Source organism: Solea solea, chromosome 21 (assembly GCF_958295425.1).
Source record: "Solea solea chromosome 21, fSolSol10.1, whole genome shotgun sequence".
Lineage (NCBI taxonomy): Eukaryota > Metazoa > Chordata > Actinopteri > Pleuronectiformes > Soleidae > Solea > Solea solea.
In genome coordinates, this window is record NC_081154.1 from 8,191,613 (window position 1) to 8,210,164 (window position 18,552).

At 36.2% G+C, this 18,552-nt stretch overlaps 1 protein-coding gene across 3 annotated transcripts; it reads right to left on the minus strand.

Moving 5' to 3' along the window:
- Positions 1-7,029: 7,029 nt before the first annotated feature.
- On the minus strand, positions 7,030-18,404 carry ndel1a (nudE neurodevelopment protein 1-like 1a). 3 transcript variants are annotated; one of them, XM_058622001.1, is made up of 10 exons: positions 18,159-18,403; positions 17,260-17,356; positions 14,977-15,130; positions 12,955-13,103; positions 12,448-12,584; positions 12,099-12,272; positions 11,064-11,158; positions 10,808-10,953; positions 10,616-10,650; positions 8,062-8,154 (listed from the first exon to the last, which is right to left on the minus strand). In XM_058622001.1, the coding sequence occupies exons 2-10, from the start codon at positions 17,343-17,345 to the stop codon at positions 8,144-8,146; spliced, it is 987 nt and encodes a 328-aa protein (XP_058477984.1). In that variant the 5' UTR covers positions 17,346-17,356; positions 18,159-18,403; the 3' UTR covers positions 8,062-8,143. The 3 variants fall into 3 exon arrangements, with proteins under 3 accessions (XP_058477983.1, XP_058477982.1, XP_058477984.1); XM_058622000.1 differs by lacking the exon at positions 10,616-10,650 and having other exon boundaries at positions 7,030-8,151; positions 18,159-18,404; XM_058621999.1 differs by lacking the exon at positions 10,616-10,650 and having other exon boundaries at positions 7,030-8,154; positions 18,159-18,401.
- Positions 18,405-18,552: the final 148 nt, after the last annotated feature.

Genomic DNA, 18,552 nt, shown 5'->3' on the forward strand with positions numbered 1-18,552 from the left:
AAATCATAGTATAGTATGTGGTCCAAAATCTGTCAAAAAAGTCAAAGTATAGTATATCGCCCAAAATCTGTCAAAAAAGTCATAGTATAGTATATCGTCCAAAATCTGTCAAAAAGTGATAGTATAGTATGTCGTCCAAAATTCACCCTAAAAAGTCATAGTATAGTATGTGGTCCAAAATCAGTCAAAAAAGTCATAGTATAGTATGTCGTCCAAAATTCACCCTAAAAAGTCATAGTATAGCATGTCGTCCAAAATCATTCCAAAAAGTCATAGTATAGCATGTCGTCCAGAATCAGTCAAAAAAGTCATAGTATAGTATGTCGTCCAAAATCAGTCAAAAACGTCATAGTATAGCATTTCGTCCAGAATCAGTCAAAAAAGTCATAGTATAGTATGTCGTCCAAAATCAGTCCAAAAAGTCATAGTATAGCATGTCGTCCAAAATCAGTCAAAAAAGTCATAGTATAGTATGTTGTCCAAAATCAGTCAAAAAAGTCATAGTATAGTATATCGCCCAAAATCACTCCAAAAAGTCATAGTATAGCATGTCGTCCAAAATCACTCCAAAAAGTCATAGTATAGCATGTCGTCCAAAATCAGTCAAAAAAGTCATAGTATAGCATGTCGTCCAGAATCAGTCAAAAAAGTCATAGTATAGTATGTGGTCCAAAATCAGTCAAAAAGTCATAGTATATTATATCGCCCAAAATCAGTCCAAAAAGTGATAGTATAGCATGTCGTCCAAAATCAGTCAAAAAAGTCATAGTATAGTATGTGGTCCAAAATCTGTCAAAAAAGTCAAAGTATAGTATATCGCCCAAAAACTGTCAAAAAAGTCATAGTATAGTATATCGTCCAAAATCTGTCAAAAAGTGATAGTATAGTATGTCGTCCAAAATTCACCCTAAAAAGTCATAGTATAGTATGTGGTCCAAAATCAGTCAAAAAAGTCATAGTATAGCATGTCGTCCAAAATCAGTCAAAAAAGTCATAGTATAGTATGTGGTCCAAAATCAGTCAAAAAAGTCAAAGTATAGTATATCGCCCAAAATCTGTCAAAAAAGTCATAGTATAGTATATCGTCCAAAATCTGTCAAAAAGTGATAGTATAGTATGTCGTCCAAAATTCACCCTAAAAAGTCATAGTATAGTATGTGGTCCAAAATCAGTCAAAAAAGTCATACTATAGTATGTCTTCAAAATTCACCCAAAAAAGTCATACTATAGTATTTCGTCCAAAATCAGTCAAAAAGTCATAGTATAGTATGTCGTCCAAAATCAGTCAAAAAAGTCATACTATAGCATGTCGTCCAAAATCAGTCAAAAAAGTCATAGTATAGTATGTCATCCAAAATCAGTCAAAAAAGCCATAGTATAGTAAGTCGTCCAAAATTTGACAAAAAAGTCATAATATAGTATGTTGTCCAAAATCAGTCAAAAAAGTCATAGTATAGTATATCGCCCAAAATCACTCCAAAAAGTCATAGTATAGCATGTCGTCCAAAATCACTCCAAAAAGTCATAGTATAGCATGTCGTCCAAAATCAGTCAAAAAAGTCATAGTATAGCATGTCGTCCAAAATCAGTCAAAAAAGTCATAGTATAGTATGTGGTCCAAAATCAGTCAAAAAGTCATAGTATATTATATCACCCAAAATCAGTTCAAAAAGTCATAGTATAGTATGTCGTCAAAAAACAGTCAAAAACGTCATAGTATAGTATGTCGTTCAAAATCTGACAAAAAAGTCATAGTATAGTATGTCGTCCAAAATCTGTCAAAAAAGTCATAGTATAGTATGTCGTCCAAAATCAGTCAAAAAAGTCATACTATAGCATGTCGTCCAAAATTAGTCAAAAAAGTCATAGTATAGTATGTCGTTCAAAATCAGACAAAAAAGTCATAGTATAGCATGTCGTCCAAAATCAGTCAAAAACGTCATAGTATAGCATGTCGTCCAAAATCAGTCAAAAAAGTCATAGTATAGTATGTGGTCCAAAATCAGTGAAAAAAGTCATAGTATAGTATGTCGTTCAAAATCAGTCAAAAAAGTCATAGTAAAGTATGTCATCCAAAATCAGTCAAGAAAGTCATAGTATAGTATGTGGTCCAAAATCAGTCAAAAACGTCATAGTATAGTATGTCGTCCAAAATCACTCCAAAAAGTCATAGTATAGCATGTCGTCCAAAATCTGTCAAAAAAGTCATAGTATAGCATGTCGTCCAGAATCAGTCAAAAAAGTCATAGTATAGTATGTCGTCCAAAATCAGTCAAAAACGTCATAGTATAGCATTTCGTCCAGAATCAGTCAAAAAAGTCATCGTATAGTATGTCGTCCAAAATCAGTCCAAAAAGTCATAGTATAGCATGTCGTCCAAAATCAGTCAAAAAAGTCATAGTATAGTAAGTCGTCCAAAATTTGACAAAAAAGTCATAATATAGTATGTTGTCCAAAATCAGTCAAAAAAGTCATAGTATAGTATGTGGTCCAAAATCAGTCAAAAAAGTCATAGTATAGTATATCGCCCAAAATCACTCCAAAAAGTCATAGTATAGCATGTCGTCCAAAATCACTCCAAAAAGTCATAGTATAGCATGTCGTCCAAAATCAGTCAAAAAAGTCATAGTATAGCATGTCGTCCAGAATCAGTCAAAAAAGTCATAGTATAGTATGTGGTCCAAAATCAGTCAAAAAGTCATAGTATATTATATCGCCCAAAATCAGTCCAAAAAGTGATAGTATAGCATGTCGTCCAAAATCAGTCAAAAAAGTCATAGTATAGTATGTGGTCCAAAATCTGTCAAAAAAGTCAAAGTATAGTATATCGCCCAAAATCTGTCAAAAAAGTCATAGTATAGTATATCGTCCAAAATCTGTCAAAAAGTGATAGTATAGTATGTCGTCCAAAATTCACCCTAAAAAGTCATAGTATAGTATGTGGTCCAAAATCAGTCAAAAAAGTCATAGTATAGTATGTCGTCCAAAATTCACCCTAAAAAGTCATAGTATAGCATGTCGTCCAAAATCATTCCAAAAAGTCATAGTATAGCATGTCGTCCAGAATCAGTCAAAAAAGTCATAGTATAGTATGTCGTTCAAAATCAGTCAAAAACGTCATAGTATAGCATTTCGTCCAGAATCAGTCAAAAAAGTCATAGTATAGTATGTCGTCCAAAATCAGTCCAAAAAGTCATAGTATAGCATGTCGTCCAAAATCAGTCAAAAAAGTCATAGTATAGTAAGTCGTCCAAAATTTGACAAAAAAGTCATAATATAGTATGTTGTCCAAAATCAGTCAAAAAAGTCATAGTATAGTATGTGGTCCAAAATCAGTCAAAAAAGTCATAGTATAGTATATCGCCCAAAATCACTCCAAAAAGTCATAGTATAGCATGTCGTCCAAAATCACTCCAAAAAGTCATAGTATAGCATGTCGTCCAAAATCAGTCAAAAAAGTCATAGTATAGCATGTCGTCCAGAATCAGTCAAAAAAGTCATAGTATAGTATGTGGTCCAAAATCAGTCAAAAAGTCATAGTATATTATATCGCCCAAAATCAGTCCAAAAAGTGATAGTATAGCATGTCGTCCAAAATCAGTCAAAAAAGTCATAGTATAGTATGTGGTCCAAAATCTGTCAAAAAAGTCAAAGTATAGTATATCGCCCAAAATCTGTCAAAAAAGTCATAGTATAGTATATCGTCCAAAATCTGTCAAAAAGTGATAGTATAGTATGTCGTCCAAAATTCACCCTAAAAAGTCATAGTATAGTATGTGGTCCAAAATCAGTCAAAAAAGTCATAGTATAGTATGTCGTCCAAAATTCACCCTAAAAAGTCATAGTATAGTATGTGGTCCAAAATCAGTCAAAAAAGTCATACTATAGTATGTCTTCAAAATTCACCCAAAAAAGTCATACTATAGTATTTCGTCCAAAATCAGTCAAAAAGTCATAGTATAGTATGTCGTCCAAAATCAGTCAAAAAAGTCATAGTATAGTATGTGGTCCAAAATCAGTCAAAAAAGTCATAGTATAGTATATCGCCCAAAATCACTCCAAAAAGTCATAGTGTAGTATGTGTTCCAAAATCAGTCAAAAAAGTCATAGTATAGCATGTCGTCCAGAATCAGTCCAAAAATTGATAGTATAGCATGTCGTCCAAAATCAGTCAAAAAAGTCATAGTATAGTATGTGGTCCAAAATCAGTCAAAAAAGTCAAAGTATAGTATATCGCCCAAAATCTGTCAAAAAAGTCATAGTATAGTATGTCGTCCAAAATCTGTCAAAAAAGTGATAGTATAGTATGTCGTCCAAAATTCACCCTATACCATGTCTTCCAAAATCAGTCAAAAAAGTCATAGTATAGTATGTGGTCCAAAATCAGTCAAAAAAGTCATAGTATAGTATGTCGTCCAAAATCAGTCAAAAAAGTCATACTATAGTATATCACCCAAAATCAGTTCAAAAAGTCATAGTATAGTATGTCGTCCAAAAACAGTCAAAAACGTCATAGTATAGTATATCGCCCAAAATCAGTCCAAAAAGTGATAGTATAGCATGTCGTCCAAAATCAGTCAAAAAAGTCATAGTATAGTATGTGGTCCAAAATCAGTCAAAAAAGTCAAAGTATAGTATATCGCCCAAAATCAGTCCAAAAAGTCATAGTATAGTATATCGTCCAAAATCTGTCAAAAAAGTGATGGTATAGTATGTCGTCCAAAATTCACCCTAAAAAGTCATAGTATAGTATGTGGTCCAAAATCAGTCAAAAAAGTCATAGTATAGTATGTCTTCAAAATTCACCCTAAAAAGTCATAGTATAGTATGTTGTCCAAAATCAGTCAAAAAAGTCATACTATAGTATGTCGTCCAAAATAAGTCAAAAAAGTCATACTATAGTATGTCTTCAAAATTCACCCAAAAAAGTCATACTATAGTATTTCGTCCAAAATCAGTCAAAAAGTCATAGTATAGTATGTCGTCCAAAATCAGTCAAAAAAGTCATAGTATAGTAAGTCGTCCAAAATTTGACAAAAAAGTCATAATATAGTATGTCGTCCAAAATCAGTCAAAAAAGTCATAGTATAGTATGTGGTCCAAAATCAGTCAAAAAAGTCATAGTATAGTATATCGCCCAAAATCACTCCAAAAAGTCATAGTGTAGTATGTGTTCCAAAATCAGTCAAAAAAGTCATAGTATAGCATGTCGTCCAGAATCAGTCCAAAAATTGATAGTATAGCATGTCGTCCAAAATCAGTCAAAAAAGTCATAGTATAGTATGTGGTCCAAAATCAGTCAAAAAAGTCAAAGTATAGTATATCGCCCAAAATCTGTCAAAAAAGTCATAGTATAGTATGTCGTCCAAAATCTGTCAAAAAAGTGATAGTATAGTATGTCGTCCAAAATTCACCCTAAAAAGTCATAGTATAGTATGTGGTCCAAAATCAGTCAAAAAAGTCATAGTATATTATGTGGTCCAAAATCAGTCAAAAAAGTCATACTATAGTATGTCTTCAAAATTCAACCTAAAAAGTCATAGTATAGTATGTCGTCCTAAATCAGTCAAAAAAGTTATAGTATAGTATGTGGTCCAAAATCAGTCAAAAAAGTCAAAGTATAGTATATCGCCCAAAATCAGTCCAAAAAGTCATAGTATAGTATATCGTCCAAAATCTGTCAAAAAAGTGATGGTATAGTATGTGGTCCAAAATTCACCCTAAAAAGTCATAGTATAGTATGTGGTCCAAAATCAGTCAAAAAAGTCATAGTATAGTATGTCTTCAAAATTCACCCTAAAAAGTCATAGTATAGTATGTTGTCCAAAATCAGTCAAAAAAGTCATACTATAGTATGTCGTCCAAAATAAGTCAAAAAAGTCATACTATAGTATGTCTTCAAAATTCACCCAAAAAAGTCATACTATAGTATTTCGTCCAAAATCAGTCAAAAAGTCATAGTATAGTATGTCGTCCAAAATCAGTCAAAAAAGTCATAGTATAGTAAGTCGTCCAAAATTTGACAAAAAAGTCATAATATAGTATGTCGTCCAAAATCAGTCAAAAAAGTCATAGTATAGTATGTGGTCCAAAATCAGTCAAAAAAGTCATAGTATAGTATATCGCCCAAAATCACTCCAAAAAGTCATAGTGTAGTATGTGTTCCAAAATCAGTCAAAAAAGTCATAGTATAGCATGTCGTCCAGAATCAGTCCAAAAATTGATAGTATAGCATGTCGTCCAAAATCAGTCAAAAAAGTCATAGTATAGTATGTGGTCCAAAATCAGTCAAAAAAGTCAAAGTATAGTATATCGCCCAAAATCTGTCAAAAAAGTCATAGTATAGTATGTCGTCCAAAATCTGTCAAAAAAGTGATAGTATAGTATGTCGTCCAAAATTCACCCTAAAAAGTCATAGTATAGTATGTGGTCCAAAATCAGTCAAAAAAGTCATAGTATATTATGTGGTCCAAAATCAGTCAAAAAAGTCATACTATAGTATGTCTTCAAAATTCAACCTAAAAAGTCATACTATAGTATGTCGTCCTAAATCAGTCAAAAAAGTTATAGTATAGTATGTCGTCAAAATTCACCCAAAAAAGTCACACTACAGTATGTCGTCCAAAATCAGTCAAAATAGACATAGTATAGTAGGTCTTCAAGAATCAGTCAAAAAAGTCATACTATAGTATGTCGTCCACTGTGCACAGATGTATGAGTTTGTGTTTGCTTCATTTTATTCATTTATTTATTCATAGATGTTTTCCTTTTGTCATCTGCCTTACTGATACCATAATTTTAGATGTGCTATGTTCTGTATGTGATCTTTTGAAAAATAAACAAACAAAAAAACAAGCATTTTTAACAATTATTTCAGAAACTGGAGATTTTTTCTCAAAAACAAAAGATATTTAATTTAGAACAGTTTCTATTTGAAGGAATAAAATGCTCTAATCAGCTTAAATAATTGACTGAAAGGAATAGTTGCAGTGTGTCCCCATAATACAAACAGAATCTTTACAATAATAATTCATGTAGTATAAGTAGAGCTTTTATTAAAACATGCAATATAAGAAATCTCAAATAATTCAAACCCGCAAACAATAACAAATAGGCAATATTGCACTTGGATGAAAAAAAAAATAAAGGTGGCATTTTAAGTTGACACAAGGTCAAAGTGCTTCACTTTATCTTGTAGTGAACAGTACTGAAAATGAGTTGTGTAGTTAATCAAAACAAACAAAGGACGCTAGATTTCTACGGGATAAAACACTGACCAGAGAATACAAGAATGCTGGTTAACTGCTGTGAACACTACACCAGCACCATTTCACTGGCTGTCTATATAAATAACGATCAATATGACCAATACTGTACACATCATGTCACATAATTCAGACGTTAACGGTGCGTTTGACCCACGACGTTGACACAAAGACTCCAGTTTACTCCCTTTTGAGACAGTTTGGAAATCAGATCACAGTAGACAAGAAAACTGCGTAAGACAATCTTTTGAATCGTCACTCACACACCGAAGATAATGTGGTGGACACTGAGAAACAGCAGTAACCAGTGAAGACATGAGTCATGTGGCATAATGTGCCAACCAATGTAAACCCGTTATTTTGCATTCTTTGCTGTGGAAGTACATATAAATGTTAACTGCATTTATTGCTCAGGGAAAAAAAAAAAAAAGCTTAAAATAATATTTGGAAGTTGAAGTTTAATAGTAAATGTGCATAATATTTCCTTTTTAAGATTAAGATTTGTTGACAAATTGGGGGCAACCTGACGGAACCTTGTGTCAACAGCAGAGGGCTTCACCACCTTTTGTACAAGGCAAACAGCAGATACAGTAACACATACAGTGTACAGACAGGGACGCGTTATTACAGTAGGAACAAAGCACAAGTTGTGAGAACAGAGAAGATGAGAGGAGGCTCCGGGATAACAGTACAACCAAGTTATACAGTGTTTGTGTTTATTTTTTTGTCTGCACTTTTCCATCAGAGGAGTGAATGTGTTGGGTGACAGGGTTATAGAGGGGGAGGGGGCTATTGTCGCACAGCGAGGGGCATTAAGCCTGCGGAGGAAGCAGCGGGCGGGACGGTGATGGCTGTCAGGTTACCAGGTTCCAGTCCATTCATGGTCCTGCTGTAAAAAGAGAAAACAAGAGAGGAACATTTAGGAAAAGACCTTGAATTAATGGGTGAATTTGCTGGGTCTGATGCATGATGTGTAGCAATGTAAGAACTAAAATAATGATACACTGTTTTTATGAATGGATAAACAGAACAAGCCCAGAACCAGGAGTGAAGTCATAAAATTCAGTTAAAAAGAGACGTTAAAGATACAGAACAACAAAAACATAATATACCGAAATATGAAACACCAAGACAGAGACTCAAACTAATAAAGTGATGCTAAAAGACCAAGACTTTCAAGATAACTAGTAAAAACAGACTCAAAGTAAACAGAGACAAAAAATAAAGTAACACACAAACAACGCTAACCCATGAACAACACTACAGTGGCTGTGTCAATATCATTATTAATATAAATACAGGCAAATTTAACTTTCTATCTCATCATTTTTTAATTAACTTGGTAAAAGTTGGTAGTGTCTGTGTTTGAGAGAAGCTTTCAGTCAAACATATGAAAACTTTCCACGAGCAGCTGTCAGCGCTGCAGCACAAGGTCCTGACGTGAGCAGCAGCAGCAGCAGTGGCGGCATGTTGCTCTGCCACTCAGTTTGTCTCCATCACACAAACAAAAGAACTCCATAGGCTTGTTTGAAAAAACAAACAAACACAGAGTTCAAGTGTTGCCAAAAATGGAACTTGAATGCAGAAAGTGAAAAGGAAGTTTAGAGAGTGTGAGAAAAGTTTGTCAGATCGACGAGTTCAACTGGTTTCTTTTGTGGGTCATAGCTGTGCTATGATCAGTATGTGTGGTACAGTTTCGGCCAGTTTCCTGCTTTTAACTGATGTAGTAGTTTCTGCTTCAAAATCAAAGCCAAACTCATCAAAATCCTAAAAACAATTGACAATAAAACCAGCCGGTTAAATGCATTAGTGGAAATAATCTTAAAGGTGGAAGAGTTCAAGTCTTAACCCTAAAAATACGTATATAATGATTGATAAAGCACCAAACAGATTCCTATTGATTTGCAGCACAACAGAACATTGTATTCTTTCATTTTCAGTGAGTGATACTGAAGGTGACCTGAAGACTGTGAGCCCTCGCCCGTCTCTGCTCTCACCACCAGCCTTACAAACATAACTGTTGTCTATACAAGCAAAGAGGAAAGTGACAAAGCACATGACACTACGATTGTTGTAAAAATCATTCAGTTAAACCCCGTAAAAGAGCCTCACTAACACTGATTTGAACTAACTCGAAACAGCATTGTCTGCCTGTGTATCCAGAGCCTGATATAATTCGTAACTCTCTGCCACAGAGAGCCACTGTTTCCAAAACAAACAACACACAAATAAGCCACACAGTTGTACCGGGAAATGCTTTTGTGCAGCTGACTGCGCAACACATCTTCATTTACTGTAACACAGTCTCATAAATAACATTCTGTTGCCTAAAATATTCACAGAGGCACCAACAACAGCTCCTATTTATCCAGGAAATGTTTTCAGCCTCTTGTAAATAAAATGTTTTTTTTTATTATTTATATCTACAGAGACCAAATAGTTTGTCACATGTTGACACATGAAAAACAAAAATCAACAACAGACATGACAACAAGACAAAAACGGGCAATAATATTATTGAATGTGGTTTCTCGCATTGAGGACCATTTCTAGACAAAAGTCAACTTTAAACATATGGATGTCAAAGTCATCGTCCAATAGAGATTAACCAATGAGTCTCTTGGAAAAATAGTCTAAAAGTCAGAGTTCAGAAAATGTTTCTCCTCCTTAAAAACACAGCAGACAAACTAACTCTGTTAATTACACTAAATGTAACGTCATACGTAAAGGAACAGCAAAAACAACTCCTGCGGCTCTAAAGCCACGGGTTCTCCAGTTTCCTCCCAAAGTCTGAGAACATGCAGAGGTTAATTGGACACTAAATTGATTGTAGAGATCAAGGCGAGGACTAAAAGTGTTTTAAATATTTGCGTCACAAAATATGCATCTACCTACAGTATGTCTACGAACAAGGGCAACATTTAAAAACCTTTCCCTAACTTGACAAATTTGTGTTTGAAACATGGAAAGCCATTCGCGAACACTGAAATGAAGTCATGTGTACATGAAGAAACATGTCATTTGGATCCACGTTTTATGGGTCAAATAGGTTTTGCGGCTCCAGGTGAATAATATTTGGGTGGAGAGGAGTGAAAAAGAGGTTGCAGACCCCTGCACTAGTACACAACAGACAGGAAGAACATCTATTGGATAAATAGTTAAAAAGCAGTGAGAAACATTCAGAATCCACCGTCACCACCACCACACCAGCCTTGAATAGTTAGTCACCAGGACACCATGTTACCCACAATCATGACGCCTTACAGTTTTTCTACATGAGGAAAAGAGGCTTGTTAAAAATCTATGGCAGCATGCAAGTGCCCCGACACAGACTGAAGAGCTGTGATTACCCATAATCAGTGCAGGGAATATGACCATCTCTGTCCTGCTGGGAAAAAAAAAATTAGCACAGGTCTCAGACAGTTCTCCTCATCTCTGACTCACCGACTATGTCAAATACACACATCGCGTCATAATATTAACACATCTGACAAAGTAGTGAGAGATGACGCACGTAGTACAGGCAGGTAGGTTTCACTCACGCTTTGTCAAAATATGAAGTATGGAGCGACTGCGAGTAGTTGGTCGTGTTGGCGTTTAGCGCATTGCTGTTGTCCAGAGCATACGCTTTCCTGGCTTTCTGGTCCCTGGTGAAGTTTCTGCACGCAGCGAGTTTGGACTCCAGAGCCTGTAAGAGGAAGAGGGACACAAGCAGAGGACGATGATGATGATGATGATGCTGCTGCTGATTGTTCTCCATCTTTCCAGACACAGAGGAGCTGAGAGGGAATAACTTACCCCTACTTTCCGGAGTAAATCACTGACAATGTTGAGTGCTGATATTCTGGCAGAGGGAGTCAACGGTGAGTTGCTGCCGTAGCCATTTGGTAGCACTAAACAGGAGCGAGTAAACGAAGAAGATGGTATTAGGGGTGGGACTAAAATCTTGTTAAAAAAAAACAAGTCTGGCTTTCTTTCACATCTTGAGTCAGATAACATAGTGACATAAAGTAATCATTTACAATACAATAAGACGTGCAGTTGGTGAATGCATGTATCAATCTGTCACAGCCAGGATGCAAACCCTGGTCTCTGGTTTCAGCTCCTTACCAGCTGAGCTCGTGGGCACGGCGAGTGACTAATGTGGATTTTCTGTCACAGTCTGTCCCTGGCTAAAAATAATATATTATAAAACCGTAACTGCAGGCCGTATAAAAGCTTTGGACATGCCTGCACGATATAGTCTATATGATGTAAGCACCATCAACATTGTTTTTTTTATCCGCATTGTGATAATAGTTTTATGCCTAAAAACTTTCAGAACATTTGAAACTTCTGACATAATAGTGTCAGTGATACAGTTTTACTATTTTTATTACTAACATCAAAAGTGCTCCTGTGAAGGCTAAAGTGATTTGTGTCCTTCAAAATAAAAGCATGACTTTCACACATCTGCACAATTTGGCCCAAAGATCCAATTTCCAGTGTGTCAAGAAATAAATAAACAGTTAAAAAATATATATTATACAGTTATAAATGTACTGGTTACAGCCACTTTGACTAAATCAAATTTAACATTACTGCTTGTGTTGCAAGTGTAATGACAATAATAGAATTAATAAACTGATCACTTTTTTATTCATACGCGTCTTCTTCAAATTGCCCAAGCAAATTTGTGTTCTTCATCAAACCTGAATAAAATGTGCTCCTCACAGTTAGATGTGTCCATACTTGAAATAAAGGCAGCATAATTAAGGGCCGCTCAGATTTCCCTGTTGGTACTTGTGTAATAAGAACAAAAAAAGAAGTCGGGAGAAGTCGAGCAGCAGCTACCTGTCGGGTTGGCAAAGGCGTTGTCCAGCTCTTTGCTCAGAGGTGTAGCAGGGAGGGAGAGAGAAGCCTGCACAGCAGTGTCCATCTTCACGTTGTCCTGTGTGGGTGAACTCGGAGCGGACATCCTGGTTACATCCGTATGCCGCTCACGCACGGCCAGCTCCTGCCGCAAGTCTGCAGGGAAGGATAAAACATTACAATCGGCTATTGTAATGAGCACCAAATGAACAGTGGGAACCAGCTATTATATTATAAACCATTACAGGAAGCAGACACAGCAGCAGTATGGTAATGAGCTGCAGCGGTGACTGACAGAGAGGTTCATTAGCAAAGTCTGGTCAATAATCACCTCTGGCTTCATCCTTTAATCTTTGCACGGAGACCAGAAGAGACTCTTTTTCATCCAGCTCACTCTCCAGGAAGGCGTTCCTCTCTATGGCCTGGTTCAGACGCTGCTCAAAGTTCTCCAGAGACACAATAGTGGCTCTGAGAGATGAGAGATGGGGAAAAATGATCTTTAATCATTAAGCCAACAAAATCCACAGACAGTGTTTAATCAAGTATGAATAAAAATATCCTCTGGTGCTGTATGTCCTGTTCGCTCATTAATAATTATTTAAGTGTGAATATGGGATCAATATTTCAGCCTTGCGTAATTACAGCATTGATTTGAATCATCAGTAGCTACTGTTAATTGTCATGAAGATTAAATAAGAAAAACATGTGTAGAACGTTTGTGTAGAACAAATGAAGATTTGACACATTATATTCACTACAGGAACAATAAAGTGTCTATCTATACCGTTTTTATTATTTTATATATTATTTTTATTGGACACCAAGAGCCCACACAGACCTTTTAGCTCTCTCCAAGTCGTCGTTGGATTGTTCCAGCTCTCTGACGTATTTGTGGAGCTGGTCCTTGATGCTGCGCGTTTGGCCGAGGTCGTCCTCCAGCACGGAGATCTGCTTGTAGCTCTGCGAGTACTGATGCTCCACTTTATCCTGGGATGAAGACAAGACGGGATGAAGACAGCCGGTGCATATACTGTACTAATTACATGTATATAATCTGTACATGTGGGACAACATAGGTCCATTTGCAACACGGTTTAATCAGTTTCTGACCTAGATCTCTTCTCATCTTCCATTTTCCATTTCCATTTCTCTGCTCCCCACGGTTAGGAATCATATGTGAAATATGACCTACATATCCCAACAGCTCTGAGACAGTCATGTCGATAAATACTGCAACTGGCTTGTCTGCGCGACTGACCTATATCTGCTGTTGCTCCAGAGTCTGAATAAAGTGCAGTCGGCTGCACAAAACCAGACAAACCTCTGTTTGAGTCTCGTCTCATTCATGTGACATTGAAAAAGATTAAATTTAAGATAGAGAAATGCCCTTAGTATGGCCTTAACACAAGATAAAACTATTAGACTGTTATGTTTTAGTGTTGTTGTATCTGATTTGATGATTTCTCCCCCCCACACCATTATTGTGTCAATTATTATTTTCTTGCACAGAAAAGTGATGCACCTCCTCCTCCCCTATGTGCCACCTCCCTTTTGGTTGTTATGCACTGAAATAATAAAAATAGTAATGAGAAACACAATCTGATGCATTATTTATCAGAGTCACACACAACAGCTGCATCAGTGTGCAGGAAAAGCATTTAGGTTTTTTACTTTCACAGACAACGTTTCTCTCGGTCTATAAACTTCACTTCATCCGAGCAACTGGATGCTTAAAATCAAATCTTCTCCTTTGAGTTTCATCTCTGGCAAGACTTTGTTTTTGGCTAACAATGTCTGCAGTTCTATTATCTCTCTAAGTTTCAATAACCCTGATTTAACAAATAATCTGTTGGTGTGTTCTCTAAATTCTGCAATGTAAACAAAGGCATTACATTACTTACATCCACACTTCTACACAATAACTAAAAATAAGATTTCCTTTGCTGTGCATTGTTGGATGAATCTCCTTTTTATGTGTGACCTTTAATATTTCTATGATCTCTTAAAATCCAGGAAGCACAAAGAGCTGCCTGCAGAACTAATGGATAACATGTTGCTGCATGACGAGTAATTAAATCAGATAGCTATAAAAGAAAAAAAATTAATTATTAAATATTTATTTCGAGACATTAGGACTTGACGTAAAAGTGAGTGATGTTTTCAAATAATATCATATAATCTGATTAAGACAGGTTGTATATTAATCTACAGGTTACACCCTATGCATGGCTCCGTGGTTTACTAATATACAGGGGGTCAATTTGAATTTGTGGACGAGACAGAAATGTGTTAGAGTCAGCTTAAATAACAATTACAGCCTTTAAGAAAGAGCAATGAAGGAGGGAAACATCGTGAGTAAGATATTTGTTTATATAACCCTAGAGAGTTATTAAGTGTGTATGTGTAATAAGAGTGAGGGGCTTATCATAAGTCTTATTACGTACAATTATTTTGCCAATTGCTCCTCCTAACTAATTAAATAGCAGGTGTATGTGATGTCCTGATGGTCCGTGAAGTATTAAGTGCTTTTTTCAGTGGGATTTTGCTGAGGAAACTGTGGAAACGAACCGTCAGACAACTGTTGTTTAGTTGGAATTCACATTTTGGAATTTCTGAGACTCTTCTGGGTGAGTTAATTTGTTTTCTAAGCAAGAAATTATCAAAATAATTTAGCTAAATAACACATGATAAACACAGCCTCACTCTCAGTACACAGACACCCTTAATAACTCTCTAGGGTTACATTTAGCATCAGCATTAATATGAATCATATGTGGGAAAATGAGCCTAATGCTCAGCTTTTAGAACTGTTGCATGTCTGTCATCTCCCCCGCTCTTTTCCCATAACCCCTGTAGTTACCTTGAGTGAATCGACCTCATTCTTCAGTCTGTGGTTCTCAGAGTGCAGATCTTTCATGCGATGCTCGGCCTGGCTCAGCTGGGCCTCCAGCTCAGCCTCCAGCTCCCTGCTCCCCTCCTGAAACTCACACAGCTCCTCCTGAGCCTCCTGGCAGCTGCAGGCAGAGGAGGAAGCATCAGACAACAAGTTGGGACAGAGAGAGATTTTGGCATGTGAATCAAGCCTGGGAGACACGCTGAGCGGATGGATGTACTCAACTGTTACATTCACTGGAAACTGGCTCCTGGAGCCACATTTAATGTTTCATCTTCATTTTCAAATTGTCTAGTGATCACTTGAGCACTCACATTGATATCCTCAATTTGTGTTATTAGGGGATTAAGCAATAATATTGCTTATATTTGCCAATTGTCTTGTATTATAAGACAAGTGCTCTGTTCACTTGCTTTTCAATGAGCAAATCTAATATTCAAAGCTAATTATGGCTATTTGATGAACAGCACAAACAACATTGGATGAATTAAATATAAAGAACATGTATTCTTAGAGGATTAACTGCAGTGAGACAACAAGAAGCTTGATACCAGATTGTCACATAAACAAAAGGACATTTTCACATCATTTCAGACTCAGCTATATTTATATTTTCATCCATTCACTTGCAGCAGGACAAAAGATAGAACAACATAACTATGATTTCCACTAAAACTACTTTTTGCTGAAGGGGTTAGTCACATACGTTTGCATGCATGGTTTGCATGGTTTGCAATTAGTATGTCATGTGTTAATTCTACACAAATAAATAATGTTCTACAAAGGTTGTGAGAAAAGTAACATTAGGAGAACATTAATGTAACCGAAAGAGAACGTTCTGTGTAGTGACTAATCAGTCCCGATTTATCAACTCCGCTGGGTGAGTGGACAATGACCTGTTTTAACGCCCTTTAATGAATGGATGTCAAGGCAAACTTGGTCTTTGGGTTGAATTCCCTTTGTTTATTGTTAATTTGTTTCAAGGTACAAACCGTACAATCTCCCCATCAGCCATATGTGATCAGTGAACCTAAAGACTCAGCCACTCCCTGTGTCACCATAACCATAACAAGCAATCAAAGGGTAAACAAACACAAGACCCGATAATCAGGATAAATGATCAGATTGGCTCCTACATTCTGTAAAGGTTGAATAAAGGTTGTGAGTAGGAAGTAACATTAAGGGAACGTTCTCGGAAACCAAATGGGCAACCAAAAGCTAACATTAGGAGAACGTTAGGAAAACTTTCCATGACAACTGTAGGACAACCTAGGGCAAACCTTCAAGGAACGTTTCTGCAACTAAAAGTTGATGTTCCCAGAACGTCCTGGGGACCATAAACTGTTAGCTGGGCAGAACTAACCTTATTCCAACTACAATAACATTTTAACTCTTGCATATGAGGGTGTTAATATTGGAGCAGACCAGTTAAGAAAGTAGTTAAAACCTCATTTGTGCTGACACATTCAAACTCCATCTGCCAATGAAGATCATGCAGACATTTAGGACCATGGAGTTGAAATTGTTTCAAGTTTCAAAGGTTAAACATGAATGTTGAAAGTGGATTAACCAAAGAAAACATAAATAGGTACAACACAAACTTTATAAATATGACCTCGATTTTGAAAGCCTCATTGTAGTATAGAGACTCTTACATAACTGTGAGCCTGTGCTGGAGCTCATTTTCACAAGCAGGTGAGATTTCATGTAGCCGTGTGAAACCCAAGATACAGCAGCAAGATAGATGCCTGAAGGTTATCACAATGTTAAGTAACGACAACAATGAGAGCACAGTGATACAGCCGCACCAACACAAAAAGCCATTCATACAGAGGGAAGACAACGACACACAAGAAGTCTTTTATGTTCCGTGTGAAAAATGAGATGTCGCTCTGGGGAAAAGGGAGGGGCTTCTACCAACGCTTTTAATGCTCGTCCTCCGAGTGTCACTGGATATGTGACCACATTTTTTATGAAAGCATGAGAAGGAATGGAACAACTGTTACTTAACAGCTGCCAAAAACATTCCTGTTGTGAAGTGAAGTTATGGTGAGAGACATTTTTCTCACTGATAAAACTGAATAAAAGTGGAAATTCAGTGGCACAAACTGTGTTTTAAATGTAGCCTTCACTCCCTCCATCAGAGAATGAAACTGAAGATGCTTTTTTTAAATGAAATTGTTTAATCGGAATGTCGTTACCAATGTGGTAAAACAAACATGTGAAGGAAAAGAAGATACAGATACATACCCTTGCTTGTACTTGAAAGTGAGAGTTTTCCAGAAGTCGATTTCCTCATCTTTTGAGGAGAATTTCGGTATCATATCCTTTTCCATGGCCAACAAATCTGGGGAGGAAGAAGGAATGAGAAAAAACAACAGGGATTATTACTATGAGAATACGTTTTTTAAATGGCTGTAAAGAGTAAAAGGTCATGTACATTACACTACGGGACATTGCATCTTTTGTTATAACTTTCAATTAGTATCAAATCTCACTTCACATTATAAAAAAAAAGATATAGCAAGCACTCAAAAGGAGAGAACAAGATATTATATTCAACAAATTAACTAAAATAAGAATTTCTTTAACAATAAAGAAATTATTCTCTTCACTTATATATACTTTATATTCCTTTGCAAAAAATCTAAATGTGTTCTCCTTAATTTATATTAATATTATTTTCTGTTAGCACTCACAGTATGAGCTTTTGAAAAGTCACATTTTTGTGGATAAATCAAGTGTATAAATAGATAAATAACAATTTACAGATGAAAGAATCCCAGTCTTAATTCCACACATGATGAAAGGGTTCTTAACAGAATGAACGATGACCCTACAGTGCAGTGATCACTGATCATTTTAAAGATCAGAAACGAGATAAAAACACATTGAGATACATAAATAACCCGATTTTGAACTATTGTTTTTTGAAGAAAAGAATGAAACAGGTGCACAAATGAGCCAAATGTGAGCGAGTGAATAAACAGAGATGATGACGATGACGATGATGCTGAGCTCAGCTGTCAAAACTGGGTGTGAAAACAAGCCGTGAATCAATCAAACGACCAGAAAATAACCACTGTTTTCTCCTCCTTTCTTAAAAAAACCAACGAGAACTGAGTAAAGATTATATCTTTTTTTCTTACCTGAACATCGACACAGATCAGTCCATTACTGCCGCTGGTTAGCGCTGATGAGGCCGATCATCTCCTGTGACTGTGTGGTGATCTCAGCTGCCTCTGCGCAGCACGACATTTAAAGGAGAACACACGCTAAACACGAACACTCGCTGTTATTTTATCTACACTAATTTAACACATAATAATAATTTCAGATATTTAAAAAAAAGTATAGCAAAATATAAAGTGTCCCCGCTTTAGGAAAGCGTAAACAAAATCCGTTTTTAGTGTAGATTTTCCTCTTGATATTTCTCGTGTTCGCGAGCTTCACTGCTGCACACACGCAGCGCAGAAGACGCGGTTAATGTAAAAACAGCGCCACCTGCTGCATGGCAAGGTTGTGTTACAACAAAATCAAGGC